At 44.2% G+C, this 18,296-nt stretch overlaps 1 protein-coding gene and 1 long non-coding RNA gene across 8 annotated transcripts in view; both read right to left on the bottom strand.

Moving 5' to 3' along the window:
• Nucleotides 1-104: 104 nt before the first annotated feature.
• LOC127004120 (uncharacterized) lies at nt 105-7,169 on the bottom strand. Its single transcript, XR_007757636.1, has 4 exons — nt 7,021-7,169; nt 4,493-4,983; nt 3,112-3,209; nt 105-541 (listed from the first exon to the last, which is right to left on the bottom strand). It is a non-coding gene; the product is annotated as an uncharacterized LOC127004120 (long non-coding RNA).
• Nucleotides 7,170-9,205: 2,036 nt separating this feature from the next.
• LOC127004116 (trithorax group protein osa-like) overlaps nt 9,206-18,296 on the bottom strand; it is a 278,016-nt gene continuing 268,925 nt past the window's right edge. For 6 of the 7 annotated variants that reach the window (XM_050871498.1, XM_050871500.1, XM_050871495.1 and 3 more), the window contains 4 exons: nt 17,789-17,930; nt 16,933-17,020; nt 12,457-15,071; nt 9,206-11,818 (listed from right to left, as the gene is read on the bottom strand). In XM_050871498.1, coding sequence (XP_050727455.1) covers nt 11,709-11,818; nt 12,457-15,071; nt 16,933-17,020; nt 17,789-17,930 — 2,955 coding nt within the window. In that variant the 3' untranslated portion in view covers nt 9,206-11,708. The remainder of the gene's footprint in view (nt 11,819-12,456; nt 15,072-16,932; nt 17,021-17,788; nt 17,931-18,296) is intronic. The other variant, XM_050871502.1, reaches the window with a different exon arrangement.

Genomic DNA, 18,296 nt, shown 5'->3' with positions numbered 1-18,296 from the left:
GTCTGCCACTTGGAACTCTGTCCAGGTAGAGGCTGTGGCACTGCTTGGCTCCATCCATTCTTTGATAGTTTCCTCCTCCCTGCCTTCCAAGGTATTAAAAACTTTCCCCATGAGTCAGTAATGCCTCAAAAGGCCTCCGGAGAAACACCATAATCATGTTTTTTTTAAAAGAAACTAATCAATTTGTCTCCAGTGTAATTTAGTTAAAACATTTTTACAATGATACATGGCCAGAATTTATAAGTTCTATATCAACACTGCTGTTACAATAACAAACACTCACTTTTTCAAGCATGTCAAATCCTAATATCAGTAACAGCAAACAAACATCAAACTTGTCAATGAGTTACCCAGTCCAATTCTGGTTTAGTTTGCAATGTCTACACTTATTTAAAAGCAGCAAAATCATCTATCACCGATTTCCCACTCCCCACCAGAGTGCCGAATATGAAAAATGGCTGCATTGAAGACTTCTCCATCCAGGAAAGCAAGACACTTGTCAGAGGGTAGCAACTCCTGATGAGGACCACAGTGCACCCACCTAAAAGAAGAAAAGCACAATCAAGGACATTCAACCTCCCTCAGTAAAAGCATCTTTCTTCTTGGAACTGTAAAGTATTCAAGATAAAGTTGAGGGTATATATTAGAGCTGCATTTTTGCTCATCTACATCTTAGGATGGAGATAAGCTGGGTACACAGCACAGTCTGCCTAAAAAAAGGTAAAGTGTGGGCTAACCTGATATTTTCTCCCTCCACAGGCTCGAAGGACTAACAGGACAGGAATGAGCACTGCTGCCACACGGAACTTGCATGGCATATTAACTCCAACACCAGGAAAGCACCTTAGAAATAAAATTGCTTCCAAATAAACTAGTGGGGACATTCCGAGGCTTGGACATGGAAGTAACTGTGACATGCTGATGGCTGCTTCCCCATGTGGGCCTCTGTCACTTGGCTCTCCGGCTAATGTTAATACCATCAAAGCCAACGTCTACAACTATTAGTTTTATACAGGCAAAACTATCACTTGACAGCATACATGCTACATTAAACTAGAGAGGGTGAGAACATCTGAGGCAGTGGGTGACCTGCCCATCCCAACACAATGAATCAATCATCATCTGTGACTCTCAACCCACTATTGAGTGCACTGTAGGTGGATGGAATGTGTGCTAACCTATCTTAGGGTGACTCAGCAAGGTTTTCCAGGCCTCTCAGTGTGTGTCTGGCTCCATTTAGCACCACAGTAAGGTCTGTGACAAGCTGCTGTGTGGGAGATGGTCAGGTTGTAAGGGAGGCTTTGGAAGTGCAAGAGGAGAGGGGCATTAGGTTTGTGGGGAAGCACTATTTTCACAATGCCACATCCACAAAAGATACAATAAAGTATGGAATTATGAAATGACCGAGACTGTATGAGACAAAAACCGGCAGGCGAAAGCCAGGGTAGTTGTCAGATTCAAATCAAATGATTGATTTTTTTTCCTGTATGAAAGAAAAAATAATCCAAAACGTCTGACACCACTGAAAACTTTTTGCTTCACGGGGTTGACACTGTATGGGTTAAACCCAGTGATGAGTGGTACCAAAAATATACAGCATACCAGGGCAAAACTGGGGGAATAGTTATATTGTGTAGACTAGTGCAGTGGACTAAAAGGAAATCACTTAATGGGTCAGGAGTCACAGATGACACGATGTATTGTGGGCAAAACAATATACGGTGACCTATGCTTCATCAGGCCAGGTCACCCATGGCTCGGAGGTTCTCTTGCTTGGTGGTTTAAAGTGGTGTGTTCGCTGCTGTGTGATATTTTTGCCTCTGTAGCCAGGGGTTGTAAGTGTTGGCTTTGACATGTTTGATGAAGAGCTGACAGAAGTGGGTGAGTCCAATACAAGAGGCCTACATGGGGAAGCAGTTGTCTGCACAGCAACCTCCATGCCCAAGCCTGGGATTAAACACACCAAATATTTCAATGACTTTTTCAAGGTTTGTTTTACATTACATGCATTAGTTCAATGTAATTGAGTTCAAATGGAGAAAATGGGTGAAGGGAGAAACTCCTAGGGTAGGTAAAGCTGGGGGCATACGCTACAGTTGCGTGTGGCCACTGTGCTCATCTCTATACTGCTGGCCCTTGAGTCTGTGGTGGGAAGGAAGAGCCCATTACCCCAGGACACTCGGCCAGTCTGACATCTGGATTACCACAGTTTACCTTCCCTAAGTTTCCCCAGGTTCCCATTTGTCAACCATCCCGAATAGGAGCATGAACAGCTGGGTAAGCTGCGCACTTACTGCCCAGGCCAGGATTCAAACCCAGGCCCATAGAATTATAGCTAGACACGCTAACCATTACCGTTCATGGCTAACCACTATACCACAGAGGGTGGCAACACAAATAATCAATTTATACAAGTATCCTTTGCTGCAAGCCTAACGACTTCATCATGAAGATAACGGCAAACACTATCAAAGATGAGCCCAGATGCTTCCTTTCAGCAAAATGTACATCATTCAAGAGAATCCAAACATTATTGTAGAAACTTTGTATCTATTCTGAGCTGCCACAATTGTCTAAATTATTATTTTGAAAATACTGTTGCTGCTTTGTCCCTAATGACATGCAATATAAATTTGTTGTATTGTAATAAACAAGATAAATACTGCACCATCAACTTTTACTTTTCCCGGTGCCTGGCTACCCTATTGCAGTGCTATTAAACCTGGCAGGACGGTTGTCTTGGGGTGGGAGAGATTTGATGTAAAACAGTATTTGTGGGTGGGAACACAAGGAATTATAGTTATGAGAGTAGAATCATGGTTCTGTTTGTGTTGTTGCCATGGAAATGTGGCACAGAGTGGGACATAAGCTAATATTAGTAAGCAGTGGGAACCATATATTACCTTAGTAAACTGGTTAAGAAAAATGAATATTTTTTTACCTCTAAAACAGATTAACAAGTTTAACTTTTGTCAAAGAAAACTGGTGTCCATAATTATAAGGTTTCCAATCCTGTCAATACAGGTGGACAACAACAAAGAAATGGGGAGGAAGGATTGAAGAGCACTGTTATAAACTACCCCATAAGCCAACAAGGATACAGTAACATACTTGTATGCTGTCTATCTGCCGTCCAGTCACCACACAGCTGACAATCAACTAATGTCTATCTTGTGCAGTCTTCCTTTCAGCTTAGCTCATCACCTTCCCTGTAACATAAGATACAAAATCAAAATACTGGACATAATGGAAAAGTGTGGTACTCAGAGAGTGTTTGGATATGTGATGAGAATGAATGAAGATGCGTGTGTGTTTTGGTTTAGGCGTGACAGCGAGGGAAAAGAACTGTGGCACTGAATGGGTAAAGCATAATACTGTGAGAGATGGTTTGGACACATGATGAGAATAAATGAGGAAGTGAGTGTTTTGCTAAAAGTGGGAGAGCAAGGGAAGTGAACTGGAGTGGTTGAATGGATGAAGTGTAGTCCTCTGAGATGTTCTGGACAGATAAAGAATAAGGATGTGTACGAGTTTCAGGTTAAGTTGGGACAGCAAAGAGAGTTAGTGGACTGGAGTGGTTCAACAGGTGAAGTGAAGTTTGGTATTCTGAGATAGTCTGGACACATAAGAATGACTAAGGACAGCAAGGGAAAAAGGACTGTGGCACTGAATGGGTAAGGCATGATGTTCTGAGAGATGGTTTGGACACATAAGAATGACTAAGGACAGCAAGGGAAAAAGGACTGTGGCACTGAATGGGTAAGGCATGATGTTCTGAGAGATGGTTTGGACACATAAGAAAAAATAAGGACGTGTATGGGTTTGAGTACAGGTGTGAGAGCGAAGGAAGTGGACCCTCAGTGATATGGCTAAAACCCTGACAATGCCATCAAGGTGTTACCCCAAGTCAATTAAAGGCACAACATATGAGGACTCTTACAAACATGCAACTGCCTCCATCCATTATAGGAGATTGAATAAGAGGAACTGGCCGAGAGGAAAAACTGCTCCCCCTACGAAGCCACCTTGACTCAATTTCCTAATGCACTACAAAAAAAAGCCTTCACATCACTCACTCCACTCCATGCCCACCTTCTTCTCCTATCATGTCATTTTCCTTTGGCTACAACAATCTTTCTAATGCTTCCTTGTCTCCCAACCCTTTTATCTTCCCTAATCTATGTCCATACATTTTCTGCCTGCACAATTCCTAGGTATAATTCCATCTTTTCATCTCACTGATCAGGATATTCATCTCCCCATTTCAAACATTCCAGATCTGTAAAAAGATGAGATTGCTCCATGGAACCCACTTTTCAGTAAACCTATACCTGGGACTAAGTGGCTTTCTGTATAAATAATATAGTGTATCAACTAAAAATAAAGCACAGCACATTATAATTACTTTTACTTTCTCACTTTAAAGGTAAACACATCTTAAACATATTCTGACCATAAGCAAACAATATAGATAACTCTAAACATAACATACCTGCACATAAATTTTGGAGACTTCTATGCAGCACATTTTAATCTCCCACAAGTGCATGCAATCTTGAAACCAAAACATCTGCAGGGCAATGAGAGGTCTCCATTCAACAGTCTGGGTGTAGGCATGACTTAGGGTGGTGTAAGCTTGGTACCTGTGTTCATCTAGAATCTGAAGACTATTTTTCTTTCTTGTGATATGTCAGGCAGTCTTCCCAGTGTATGCAAACAGAACTGGGTCTGGATTTGCTGGTGTTCATCAGTTTTCCCCAGTCAATGAAGTGCAAGGAGCAGATGCCATGATTTACAGTTGTATTTCATCCCTTTGGCCCCCTGCACTTCTTCCACAACTTCCTTCTCATTGGTTCCCATCTGGCTGCTAGAAACCTGGCCCACAATGCAACTTCCTTCATGCTCTGATGTTGTCCTTCCTTCACTCTTGAGTTTGATTTGCAGTCAGCAACAGCAGACATGAAGTTGGTCATGTTGAAACACCTGAAATGAAACTGCTTGTCTCACTCTCTGTACTCAGGACAGTTTGGTGGTTAGCACAGACACCAGACTGCATGCATAAATGAGATTTTTTCCTAATCAACAAACACAAATTAAATATATTTCTGTTCTAAAGTATGAAAAGCAGTGAGGGGCTTTACTGCTTTCAATGTCAATTCTTAACAGGTAAATACAAAATTTATAAAAAATCATTAAATCATGAAAAGCTTTCAAAGGTTGAAAAAACATATTTTTCCTAGAATTTTCTTTGGTAAATATCTATGATTTCACCTGTCTCACAATGGCACACAAAACTATTCATATCTATTCAGTTGTAATATGTTATTAATCAATCTTCTAATTATATCCGGTGGAAATCACCAGTTTCCTGAGTTTTCCTTTTCTATTAAGTAAGACCTACATTCTTCTCAACACTGCCTTGTTCCTATCCACCTTCATTTTCCTGGTGTCCCGAGTGTCCTCACCCCTCAACACCCTCACCACAGTATTCCATGCTTGGAACAAATCTGATAGTTTGTTTGCATCCTTAAATCACTATAATGGAATCCACTGCACCTGCTATGGCACAGCAGAAAGCCCCTGCTTTCACAAATAGCTCATCCTACCACCCTACCCATTCCCACCTCCATTGGTCGGTTAATACCCTCTAGAAATGTCAAACTGGTGTCCTTTGTTTACCATATACTGTTGCTGATTACTATCTGAAAAAATATTGTAGTTGATTATTTTTCAGTAATCTAATCCTTGAAATGATTACTACAGAAGTCTTCAATTTACATTAAGTAATCGGTAAATGTTTCTCCAAGAGATACAAGCCTTGAGTATATGCTTTGAACATTTTCTTTAATGCCACTGGGTGCATGCTATTTTTTCGGTATATTAGAAGCAGTAGTTGGCTAGATTAACCGAACAATGAACAGTTTTCTTAAATAAAATTCTAAATCAGAGAAAAAAGAGGCTAATGAAAAAAAATGACTTGGAAAATTGAGTAGCAAACACCAAGGGAGCACGAACTTGTACAAGCACTGCAGTAATGGCAGTGGGTGCTGGGTGGCAGGTTGGCACAGCAAGGAGAGGCAGTGAAAAATATACCCATAAACTTTGAATACAATAATCGTAAAGGTAATCGATTAGGCATTGTTCTAGATTAGGGCCCAACTCACAGCCACGAATCCCTTGGTGCTCTATGAAGGGTTTAGTGTCCATACAACACATTGCCATATTGCTTTGCCGTCGCAAATCACTCGTCCTGGTGATATAAAAAATTTTGTCGTAAATATTTACGTCAGTTGCACAGTCGCGCCCACCATGGTGGTGGTGGTAGGAGGGACTGTAGGGTTCTCAGATGCTTCAATAAGAGAAATCCTCACACCACGTCACGATAATATATACCATAATAATATATACAAAATATATCAAATAATAATGAGGATAATATTCACGAAAGCGTAGCCTTCTCTGGCAACGGCCCAGCCGGTGTTGCGAGAAATACCTCCTCGCGGAAATAAGTGCGCCCCCCCTGGTTAGGAGGTTATGTAAAGTTCAGTTGGAGTACTTTAGATACGCTCCCCAATCCAAAACCCTCGATTTCCCACGGGTGTCCAAGATGAACCTCTCTGCGGGCTATTTTGCGACTGCGGCGGCGGGTGTTCAACACGGTTTGAAGTTGTTGTTTTTTAGAGATTTAATGATTTGCAACAGAAACAGTTAGCAGAGTATTTCATAGCGCAACGAAAACTACCTGAATAAATAATCTCGTCCACCAGTGTGAGTTGGGTCCTAATCTGGGCATTTACCATCGATTACTTTCCGCTTAAGTAATCAGTAATTGCTACTACAAAAAAATGGAGGCATCGCCCGCCACTAATGCCCCGATGGATGACCTGCTGCCCCCCTGCCGGCACCCGTGTTTGTCAGGTGCACCCTTTCATTTACTCGCCCTAGCTGCCTGCACATAGCCTCTTCCCTGTTATGTATCTCTTCCTGTAATCCCTCACCCTCTCCACCACCTGTACTTACCTTGTGGACCTTCCTGTTGCCCTCAGTGCCCGCCAAACAGGGAAAATATGGAGACCGAGACAGCAGCGACCACCAGGCAACCAAAACAACAGCGACTACGGGCCTAAAAGATTTTTGGCGCCCTTGCCCTTGGCCACGCCCCCCGCCCTTGGCCCTTTGTGGACTTCCAAGAGTTTTAAGAGTTACCTGTACACTCCATGTCCAAGAAAATGCCCCAAATAGAGCTTGATGTGAAATCAAATACTAGAATCTTCATACTTTTTGTAGGACAGCATATCTAGAAATAATATTAAAATTCACTGCCCTTCCCTGGCATCCATATTATTTATCCTGAAGGTGATGGAAGGAAGGAATGGAGGGATGGAGTGGAGGGGAAGGAAGGAATGAAGGGATGGAAGGAAGGAATGGAGGGATGGAAGGAAGAAAATCAAGGAATGAAGGGATGGAAGGAAGGAGTGGAGGGGTGGAAGGAAGGAAGGAACGATGGGATGGAGGGAATGGTGGGAAGGAAGGAAGGAAGAAATGGATGGATGGAATGAAGGAATGGAGGGATGGAAGGAAGAAATGAAGGGAAGGAAGGAAGGAAAAGAGATATAGAAGGGATGGAAGGAAGGAAAGAAGGAAGGAAGGAATGGAGGGATAGAAGGATGGAAAGGAGGGGAAGGAAGGGATGAAAGGATGGAAGGAAGGAATGAAGGGATGGAAGGAAGGGATGGAAGTAAGAAATGGTGGGAAGGAAGGAAGGAATGGAGAGATGGAAGGATGGAATGGAGGGGAAGGAAAGAATGGACTGAGGATATGAAAGGGTTCTTGGGCTGGAGATTGAGAAGAAAAGTGTGAAAATAAGGAGAGAGGGAAGGTGAAAAGGGGTCATGATTCTTGTCTACGAGATGTTTAACTGTTACAATATAATCTAATTCCAAGGGCCAAATACCTTACCAAACATTCTATCATTCACTTTACATCCATCTATCTATCTATATCTCCGAAGCCCTCTTTATAAGTGTTTTCATATCTCTCCCTGTTCTGGCACTCCTCAGCACACTCAATGTTGCTACCTCCAACTTTCCTTTTATATGCAAGAAAATTAGTTGTCAAGTTAATTTATGATAGTACCTGGATGCCTTGTAGACGGGGCACCTGCATGGCAAACACCTTCATGTGAATAGAAGATAAATTGTCTGCTTCATTAACCCGGTAGCAGCGATGAGCCAAATTTGTGCCATGATATAAACCCCCCAAAATAGATGATACATAACCTGATCACACATGCTTTGATATATATGAAATGGTTTGTGTGAGGGGTGATTTTTTTTCATTTTTCTCGCTTGGAGGGACCATTAAGAAACATGATCCCCGCTGCGACCGGGTTAATAAAAAAGAAAATACCTGAATGGCTTGTAAACTGAGACACCTGAATGGCCAATACCTCTCACTTGTCTAAATGTACTCATGGGTCAGAAAACACAACCATTCACCTTTTACCTAAATGGGCTCATATTTTGAAGTGGGATGAGCAAGGATCATTTTACTGGTTAATCTTCCTTTCCCACCTGCAGCATTCCTTATGTGTTTGAGTTGGTGTCCATCCCACCACATAAGATGGGAGACATTGCAGCGATAACAACACTGATGCTGCCAAACTATTTAGTCTCTAGTAGTAGTGACAAGTGTGACAGCCAGACCTCACCATACCTGGTCACACCCATACACAGGCTGGTCAACTTGATTAGAATTAACCCATTCACCACTCATTTAGTAAGGCAAAGATAATTAAATGTTCAAATGTAAAGAGCTTAGCATACCTAGCTACAAATCTGTGGGCCTGGGTTCGAATCCTGGCCCAGGCATTCAGCGTGCAGCCCACCCAGCTGTTTTTTCTCCCTTTTGGGCAGCTTAATAATTGGGTACCTGGGAAAACCTGGGGAGGGTAAATAGTGGTAACCCATACATTGCACTGGCCCTGTGTGCCGGGGTAATGGCTTCTCACCCACTACAGGATGAAGAGCCAATGGGATGGGGATGAGCACAAACGCCACACGCAGCTCTAGTGTACGCCCCAACCTTTACCTTTTTATTTCCTAAATCACTTAAGTCATGTTCAGCCATTCTGACAGATAAGGTTGCTCGCTCAAAACTACTAGAAAAAACATTTTTAATGTAATTGGGTGAAAATATATACCACTTTCAAATTTTCTTATATTTTGAAATAAGTTTTTTAAAAAAATTGGCTCACACAGCCAGACTCAACATATCCAACACTGAAGTCTCCTTGGTATCAACACAACACTGACAGCTCTAACTTGAAGGTTGAAGTCTTCTATTTAGAAATACCCATCATACAAAATAGTTTTGAACCCTGGATAAACAGTTCTTTCATAAAATAGCTATAAATAAGATTGAACTCTCCAGGCTAAAACAAGCAAACTTAAAGACAAGCATTCTTCAGTTTGTTTTAGTTTCCTTCACTTCAGAATGAACCCAGACATGCCCACACACTACTCAGACCTTAAAGAACTTCGGAACTTTAATCTTCTAATGACTTTTATGAAAATATGACTATAAAAACTTCTTGGATTAACTTATATATGAGAATAAAGACTTCCAATTGATAACGAGCTTCAGGACTGGCTGGTGCAGGAAGGCCGTGAGGGGGAGGCAAAGACAACTTGCATGACTCCTGCCGCCTAATTCACTCCTATGGTGTGTCTGTATGTACTTAGCTGAGCTCTATTGGCAGAGTACCAAGGAAGAGATATTAAGATATTTTCATGAATTAGTTTAGTTTAGTTATAGAGGCAAACCATTTTAATAATCCACAGTAATTTAATATACTTCAATGTTAGACAAAGTGATGCGATGACTAGATTTTTGATAAAAAATGTAAATCACACATATTGTCTTGCCTTCCTACGAAATTTAGTCTTTCAAAATTGGGATGCCTATTCAGAGGTTGGGATAGTTTACATAACAGTTGAATATGTTTGGAGAAAGCTAACATATGAAGGACTGAGGGTCTGGGTAGAATACAAAACTCTTGGAATGATAACTGTAACTGGAATGACATGGTTGTAATCATTTCCTAAACTGTCGCCGTCATTGCTTGTCACGTCGCTGCATTTTGTGATTTCTGAACATCCTTTCAGCACTCTCCGTTTCCTCTACCTCTCAGCGTTTCAGCCACACAGACACATGAAGAGGTTTGTGTGTGTCCACCTGTAGTTCTGAAGCGAGCATCCAGGTGAGTGAACAGCCACTCATACACACCTGAGTTTGCTGACCTATCACAGACTGGTCAGGACAACAAAAGTATAGTAATATGGACTCCACAGCATTGCAATCACAGCATGAACACATATACATAATGACAATGTTGATGAAGGTGACGAAGATGAAGGCATTCACTCTCTATCGCACAACACTCACACGCACACACACCGCCTAGCTCACCTACACTGTCCTAGGATTCTTGGCCTCACCACAGCACTTGCCACTCTCACACCCTCCTTGGCTCTACCACTGACAGAATAAGGTCTTCCCAGCGCTACAGTAATCAATACCAGGAGTATGGAAGCCTCCTGTCTGCTTGTAGAGGTGTTGGAAACATGACACTAGCCATGCTACAAGTACAAGGCATCATATACCAGCTTACTATGTACGGAACACTATTCCTCTCTTTAGGAATATCAGAGATGACACTTTCAGGTATCCATATTTTATTTGTTTTTTAGCTTTTGTTATTGTCCTTCTGTATGGCCGTGGTGCCTGACAAACATGCCACCACTGCCTTCCCTAACCTTCCTGAGCATAACAGCACATCACTTACATATCTCACACTACTGGCGTCATCACTTCAGCATACAACACCGTTAACCCACCAGTCAACACACTCCAATGAAGTCCAATTACTTCCGTAATGAAAGACACCAATTTTATTTTACCAATCATCTATAAAAATAAGGTAATCAACACATTTTCATGAAATCACAAGCACATTGCCAGTTCAACAGTGCCCAAGTTTCATGCTCCTCTCTATGTTTATTATCACATGAGGCATAACCACACCACCTTATGGCTCCTGCAAATTTTCATATTCATTTCTGGAATTTCATTAGTCTTTCAGAAAAAGCCTTTTCTCCTGCAGTCACTATGCATACCACACTTGCATAACACCTCCACACTCAAAATAATTCAAAGTCAATAGACAAATTTTCATGTCTTACTATTTGGTTGAGCTTCAAAGCACAAACTAATATGGAATTTTGTGAATGAAAATCTAAGAGTTCTCAAAGAAAACTTCTTTGAAGGAACATCTTCACAAAATCAATGCCAATAAGTCCTGATTAGCAGAATTCCAGCAGCACTTTGTTCACACACTTTCACGTGTCTTTGTACTCCCAACAGATTGCTTTCTGCTTCCCACGGGAACGACTCCAGCGAGTCTTCCCCGTTCAACATCTTTTGATATTCCAGCCCAATGGAATGCTTTGGGATAATCCACACTTTCAAGGTGACATCAAGCTCCTTGCAACACACTAAGACTAGTGTTTAGTGTGTCAGTCACTCCACCTGCTTGGCCCAGCCACACCACACACTTCACTGGGGGCAAGCAGGTCACACGGGTTCACTCTCTCTCCCGGGGTTGACGGGCAGGCCATCAGGTCATTCGTGGTTGTTGTTGTTGCAGTTCATTTGGCCGGTGGAGCCGCTGCCGCTGCTGCCGCCGCTGCTGCCACCGCTGCCGCTGCCAATCCTGAGGGAGCTCCCGCCGCCACCGCCGTCTGCCCCGCCCCCAGAGCTGCAGAGATGGAGACTCATGTAATGACACTTATAACTGATGAGAATTCTTGTTACGTTAACAATGAATTACTTGTTATGACTTTAACAAAAACATCAAGGCTAACACTACAGTCTAACTTCACTTTTAAATTCACTGAAACAGCATCACTCTAATGTGTGCGACAGATTATTCATACATCCGGTCCTAATCATACTTGCTACATAGTCTTCAGAGCTATTCAAGTAGTGCACATACACACACACACACACAAATAAAGTTCCACACTACATTCTCGGCCTGTATTCCTAAGAGTTTCATTATGCACAAACGAGGGTTTCATCTAAATACTGCTCTTCTTAAACAAGATATCTTTCTTCTACACCTGATTACTTAAAAAGGTATACTTCACTAAATAACATCTGTACTGAAAATTTAAACAAGACATTACGTGAATCTTTTAATAATGATTCAATTCTCAAGCTGCAAAATTGATTGAATCCCTCACTTGCATTGAGCTATAATTAAATCAACCTAGTCTAGAGCAACCCATGCACAAGATGAAGGAGGCAACACATACACAAGTCAGGAGCATTCTAAAACCTTATAACTAAAGCTCTACAATCTACAAGCCAGAGAAGCATAGGAATGAAGCTTACCTGGATAGTGGTACTGTGGGGAGAAATGAGAGTAGTGAGAGAAGCCTTCATGCAGGTGGTGTGTGGGGGGGCGGGCTGATGGGGGTGACCGTCCCTCTACCCCTCCTCCGATGGATCCCCTCTCTCCGTGCACTAAGGACGAGGAGGACGAGGACACGGATATTGAAGCGGAGGTGACGACCGGCCCCAAAGGAGATCCCTCTTTACCACTGTTCATGGGTGACGACACTTTCTGGGGGGTGCTCAAGAGGCCGGAGGACAAGGGGGACTTCCTCGCCCTCTCCTGCAGCTCGTGTATCTTATGGTTATGGCTGGAGTAGAGGTGCGGGGCGTGGATCATGGGCCCACTTGACCCACCCCGAGACAGGTCCTCCGGTGCGTTGCTGCCCGGGGGGTTGAGGGGAAACCGTGGCACCATGGCTGGGGGGGCAAGGTAGTGAGGGGGAGGGTAGCCAGCTGGGAGGGTCATGGTAGGGACGATAGGGGGGCGATAAGGGTCGTAAGTGAGGGGGCTGTAGGGGGGGAAGGAGGGGTAGTAGGCTGTGGAGGTTGGGGGAGGAGGAGGACCAGTTGTTTCCATGGTGGGTTTCACGCCTTCATTCTTGTTTTCGTTCTTTTTGTCTCCCCGGTCGTCCTTCCCAAGGGCTGAGCTCGCTGGGGGCGTGGACACAACCCTAGGACTAGACATGGGCGCAGGAGGCGAGGGTTTGGGTCCTCCGCCAAGGCCCTTGTCCCCTGCCTTGTCCTGTGGCAGCACAGGTAGAGGCAGGCGCTGATCGAAGGGGTACCGGTAGGCCAGGGGAGGCTCTTCAAACGGCGGCCGCTTTTCTAGCTGGCCCTTGAGCTCATGTGATTCTTTGTGGATAGTGTGATTCTCTCCCTGTTTGTCCTTGATCATACCTAACTTATCTTTGGGTATAGTAGAGGTGACAAGGGGAGCCAGCCCCCCTGGCCCTGTTTTGGAGAGGTCTGTTGGACCTTTGTCTCCCTCCCTCGATGACACCAAGTCCTTACTCTCCACTTCTTTGTAAATTGGCGCTTCTCTTAAAAAATGTTCCGGATAATTTATATAATACGGAGATGGATAAAGGTACTGTGGAGGAATTTTACTAAGAAACTCACTACTACCTGGCGGAGGTAAACTGTCTCTTTTGTCACTTTCCCCGGGTTTATCTTTCAAGTCTTTCCCGTCTCCATCTTTACTCGTGGGGACGGGTGGCCCAGGCGGGGGCTGTATGGGAGGCATGAGGAATGGTGGCGGGTGCTGTCCGTAGGGGTAGTACATCCCATAGGGAGAGTAGGGTTGTGCACCAAGAGGTAATTCAGGCTTCTTGTTGTCGTCTTGCAAATCTTTGTTGTCGTTGTCGCCATCCATCACTGGCGCAGTGTCGTTGGCATCAGATATGTCAGAGTACGCAGGACTGCGGGCGTCTTCTCGCCCCGTCTGGTGATCCTCGTCTCGCACATCTTTGCTCACCAAGCCATTTATCAACTCCTTTGGCTTATTTTTGTCAGATTCTAGAAGTGACTGTTTGACACTGATCAAGCCCGGAGAGTTCCCAGGTAAACTTGAGAGGGGTGTGCCTTGCGGGGGCAGTGGGGGCAGGCTTGTAGAGGTGGGGGGCACCTGCGCTCCCACAGGGGGCATGGGTGGCCTGGGACCAGCCATGCCTGACCTCACCGTCATCTCAGGTCTCACCTCAGGCCTGATCAAGTTGCTGGGTCTGACCTGTGATATGCTGCCAGAGACAGGAGTCACACCCACCCCTGAGGATGGGACACCAACCACAGAGGGAGAAGCACCCACTCCTGGAGCACCCACACCTACCCCAGGGGAACCCAACGGGGGATGCTGAGGACTGACCACACCGCCAGACCCCGAGTACACGTAGACGGCCGGGCTGGGCGGCGGCACACGGGGCTGTATCACACTGGGCTGACTAGCAGGTACTGCGTTGGTTGCCTTGGCTGTCTCTTCGTTGGGTCCTGGGCTGGGCGTGGAGGCGGGCGGCCCCGTGTAGCGCAACACAGAAGGCTTCACCAAGTCCTGTGCACTTTTGTCCACGGGCATCTCCACCACGGGGGCCGGCGAGGAGGGTTGGCTCTCCTCCACCTCGCTCTCGGCCCGGCCCTCAGTGCTGGTGGTCTCGTCGTCATTGGCGGCGTTGTTGTGGGCGTGGCTCTGGTGGTACTTTAACCCGTTAATATGTTTGTACTTCTTGTTGCAATTGGGCTCGGGGCACTCGATCAGCTGGGGTGAGGATGGCTGGTCAGGGCCGGGGCTGTTGGAGCCATTGGTGGGAGTCCCTCGCGATGATGCACGTGAACGCTTCCAGTTCTTGGTATCGGGTGTTTCGTTTTCTCTACCCTTGCGTTTGGTCCCACCAGGTTCAGATTTAACTGGACTGGGAGGAGGATTGAATGTTGGGGTCACATTTCCTCTCCGTCCCTTGACATTAGCATTGCGCAATTTTCCACTGCGCGTCTCCGTAACACTGAGATCATTGCCAGGTGTGGTAGTGGTGGTGTTAGCAGCGGTTGTGGCAGCACGTCCCCGCTTACCCCGTCCCTTGGGTGTGCGAGACTCTATGTCGCTGGTGGGCGAGTCACAGAACCTGGCAGGGAGAGAGGGGAGAGGTGGGTCAGTGACACACTAACCACTCGCCCCACACACCACATGAATGGAGAAAGGTTAATACATATGAGGGGAAAAAAACACAGCTAGAAAACGAGCTATTAACTTCTTTGAAAGCAAAACATTTGTCAAAGTCATCCAGGCACTGAACACTATAATATAATACCTGAATGCTCTTAAAAATGTGAGAAAACAAGGGGAAATCAGTTTTGTTGAAATGCCTAATGTCAAAATGTCAAAAAGTTAGATGCCAATATAGAACTACTGACACCTGGAAGTCTGAATGCAAAGGTGGTTCAAGTGGGGAGCATTCACAAGTTTAAGATGAACTGGATGAATGTAACTATAGAGACAGGACAATATGCGCATCACTCAAATCCTGTAAACTACTATGAGGAAACCAGTTCTAAACAATAAATGACTGACCAAGCGCACTCCACACAAGATCAGACCCGTTCCCTACTCTTAGCACTGGATCACCCACCCCCCCTGAACTGACTTGACCAATGGTACCACTATCTTACCTAATCTTCAAACAGGCTTGAAAACTGGACAAGTAATAAAGCTGTCGGACTCAACGAGCGCATCTTCTTTAAGCGTCAAGGCCATCCATGCCAATAACAGTACGAAAAAAACTTTGTAAACGTTACTTCTCCTCAGCCGACTAGAGTTCAATCCTCTTTATGCAATGACGCTGAAGCTCTCCATAATGTTACTACAAGCACATTTCAAAACTAGCATGAGCTGGGTGATGGTCAATGAACTCAAACAAGCACTGGAAAGATAGGGCTGAGATACAACACACGGCCATGTATGAGTTTGCATATCATCACAAAGGGAATATTCACCCAGAGAGAAATTGTCGCATATGCAATTTGTCCTTTTTTTTTTTCCCCCCCCCCAGAATGTAAGGGGCAAACCATATGATACAATGCCTGCAAGAACAACAGTGTGCTTGATGATACATGTATGCACTGGTATGAGAATGCACCTAGATCAACTTGCTGATGGGTCTGGGACAAAGTAAGAAACTCCAGTCACTTTTTTTCATTAATAGACATTGCAGTGCTACTCATGATATAAAACGACAGCCTGTTTCAAGTAAAGCTGCTTGTGACTATTTGAGGAAGCTTGCCCATTAGGATATAAGTTACAATACAGATAGTGAATGGCAATGATCTTCCTCCCTTCATGACAAACAGCACATTGCAAAGATGACGGATCACTCCACACATTATCTTCCTCTCTCTATGGATACTCTGAGCCTGCCCTTAACGATTAGAAGTTGCAATAGTGAAGGCCAATGATCTTCCTCCTTTCATGACTACTACTCTTACAGATGACACATGAGCAAAGATGGCGGATCACACATCACACATCTTCCTCTCTCCATGAATACTCCGAGCCTGCCCATGAGGATTAGAAGTTACAACAGTGAAGGCCAAAGATCTTTCTCAACTCATGGCTACTCTCACAGATAACACATAGCAAAGATGACGGAGCACACATCTACCTCTCTCCATGAATACTCTAAGCTCACTCACTAGGATTAGAAGTTGCAATACAGATAGTGAATGCCAATAACGTTCCTTCCTTCATAACTACTCTGACGCAAAGATGACGGATCGCAGGGCACTTTATCTTCCTCCCTCCATGAATATTCCGCTGGATAACCCATAACAAAAAGACAGATCAAAACACACACCAGAAACGCATGATTACTGGATATACTGCACCCTCAGAAAACCACAAAGATGACATGACATTCTTAAGCGGACAGACAGTTAGCAGCAACAGATCGTTTTCTAGCTGGTCATGCACGGGTGGGTGAGCGGCCTTACCTTGGCGGTGCCCAGTCATGGCGGGTGCAGTCCAGCAGGGTGCCCACGTAGGTCTTTCCGCGCCACGTCACATTAACCACCAAGACTCCTGCAAATATGGAACATGGTTAGTTTATACACAGCCAAGAAAAAGATTACCTAAGATTCACAATGGTACTATAGTCACTGCATGCTAAGTTGGTCCATGAGCCCTGACCCCTCCCTCACTGTCCCTCCATAGTAACACTGACGCCTGACTCCAAGCTCGTTTCCTCCAACAGATTGACTCCCGTAGCTATGGAAGAGGGGGTGGCTTCTGGACCAACTTAAATGTATGGCGACTATAGTTACATAAAGCCAAATATATATAAGTGTCCAGTGTGATAAAGAAAAGATGTACTGAGACTCAAAATGGGTACTGGTTATACACAGCCAGTTATACACAGTCAGTTGTACACAGTCAGTTGTACACAGTCAGTTATACACAGCCAGTTATACACAGCCAGTTATACAGTCAGTTATACACAGCCAGTTATACACAGTCAGTTTCTACAGGACCAGATAAAAGATACACTAAGATTCAAAATGGGTTGTTACGTCTCTTGGCCCCATTTATTTCCTCTTAAAACTTAATGAGACAAAAAGTTCTCGGACATCAATAAATCTTGGATACGAGTTATGATCTTATGTGTGTTTTAAGTGTCCCTGTTATGTTGACACTTATCACTCAAGAAAATTAATTAGTTCCTGACAAGATGACACAAGAGGAACAAAGTTAGATCCATGACATTCAGCAGCAGCTTCCTGGATCATGTCACGTATCATTCTATCAGTAAGTTTCAACAATAACATTCCGTGCATCATCAGCAGAACTCACCACCCTCAGTCTCATGCCAGACGATGCCCTCCAACATGACGGAGGTGCCAGGCTCGCAGGGACCGAGGCAGTCAGGGTCGGTGAGGGTGGCCACACTGGTTCCTACACACACATCACGCCGAGACGCCACACTCTCCTCACCCTGCAACACAAACACAAACACATGAGTTAAGAGTCCACAAACAACCTGCCTTGCAATCACTAAAAGTACACACAAACACACAAACACACAAACTCTAGAAAATGTCTAAAAGCAGGATGTAGGGCAAACTGAGGGAAGTCACATAATTTTAATACATAATCTCAACCATGACTGCTGATTAAGAAAGAAAAATGAATCCAATAATGTATATCAGTAGAGAAATGACATTAAAATAGTTCATCCTGGCATAGCTTAGACATGAATAATAAATAAATAAACTTAGGAAATACAATTAGGAGCATAAACTTCCAGGGATGGGGGGATAGTAGTTAAAAATACCAGCTGTGAGTTGAGGAGATAAAAAGT

This window comes from Eriocheir sinensis, chromosome 27, assembly GCF_024679095.1.
Source record: "Eriocheir sinensis breed Jianghai 21 chromosome 27, ASM2467909v1, whole genome shotgun sequence".
In the NCBI taxonomy this organism is placed as follows: domain Eukaryota; kingdom Metazoa; phylum Arthropoda; class Malacostraca; order Decapoda; family Varunidae; genus Eriocheir; species Eriocheir sinensis.
Note: the sequence above shows the minus strand (reverse complement) of the source record. Positions and strands in the feature narration are given on the sequence as shown.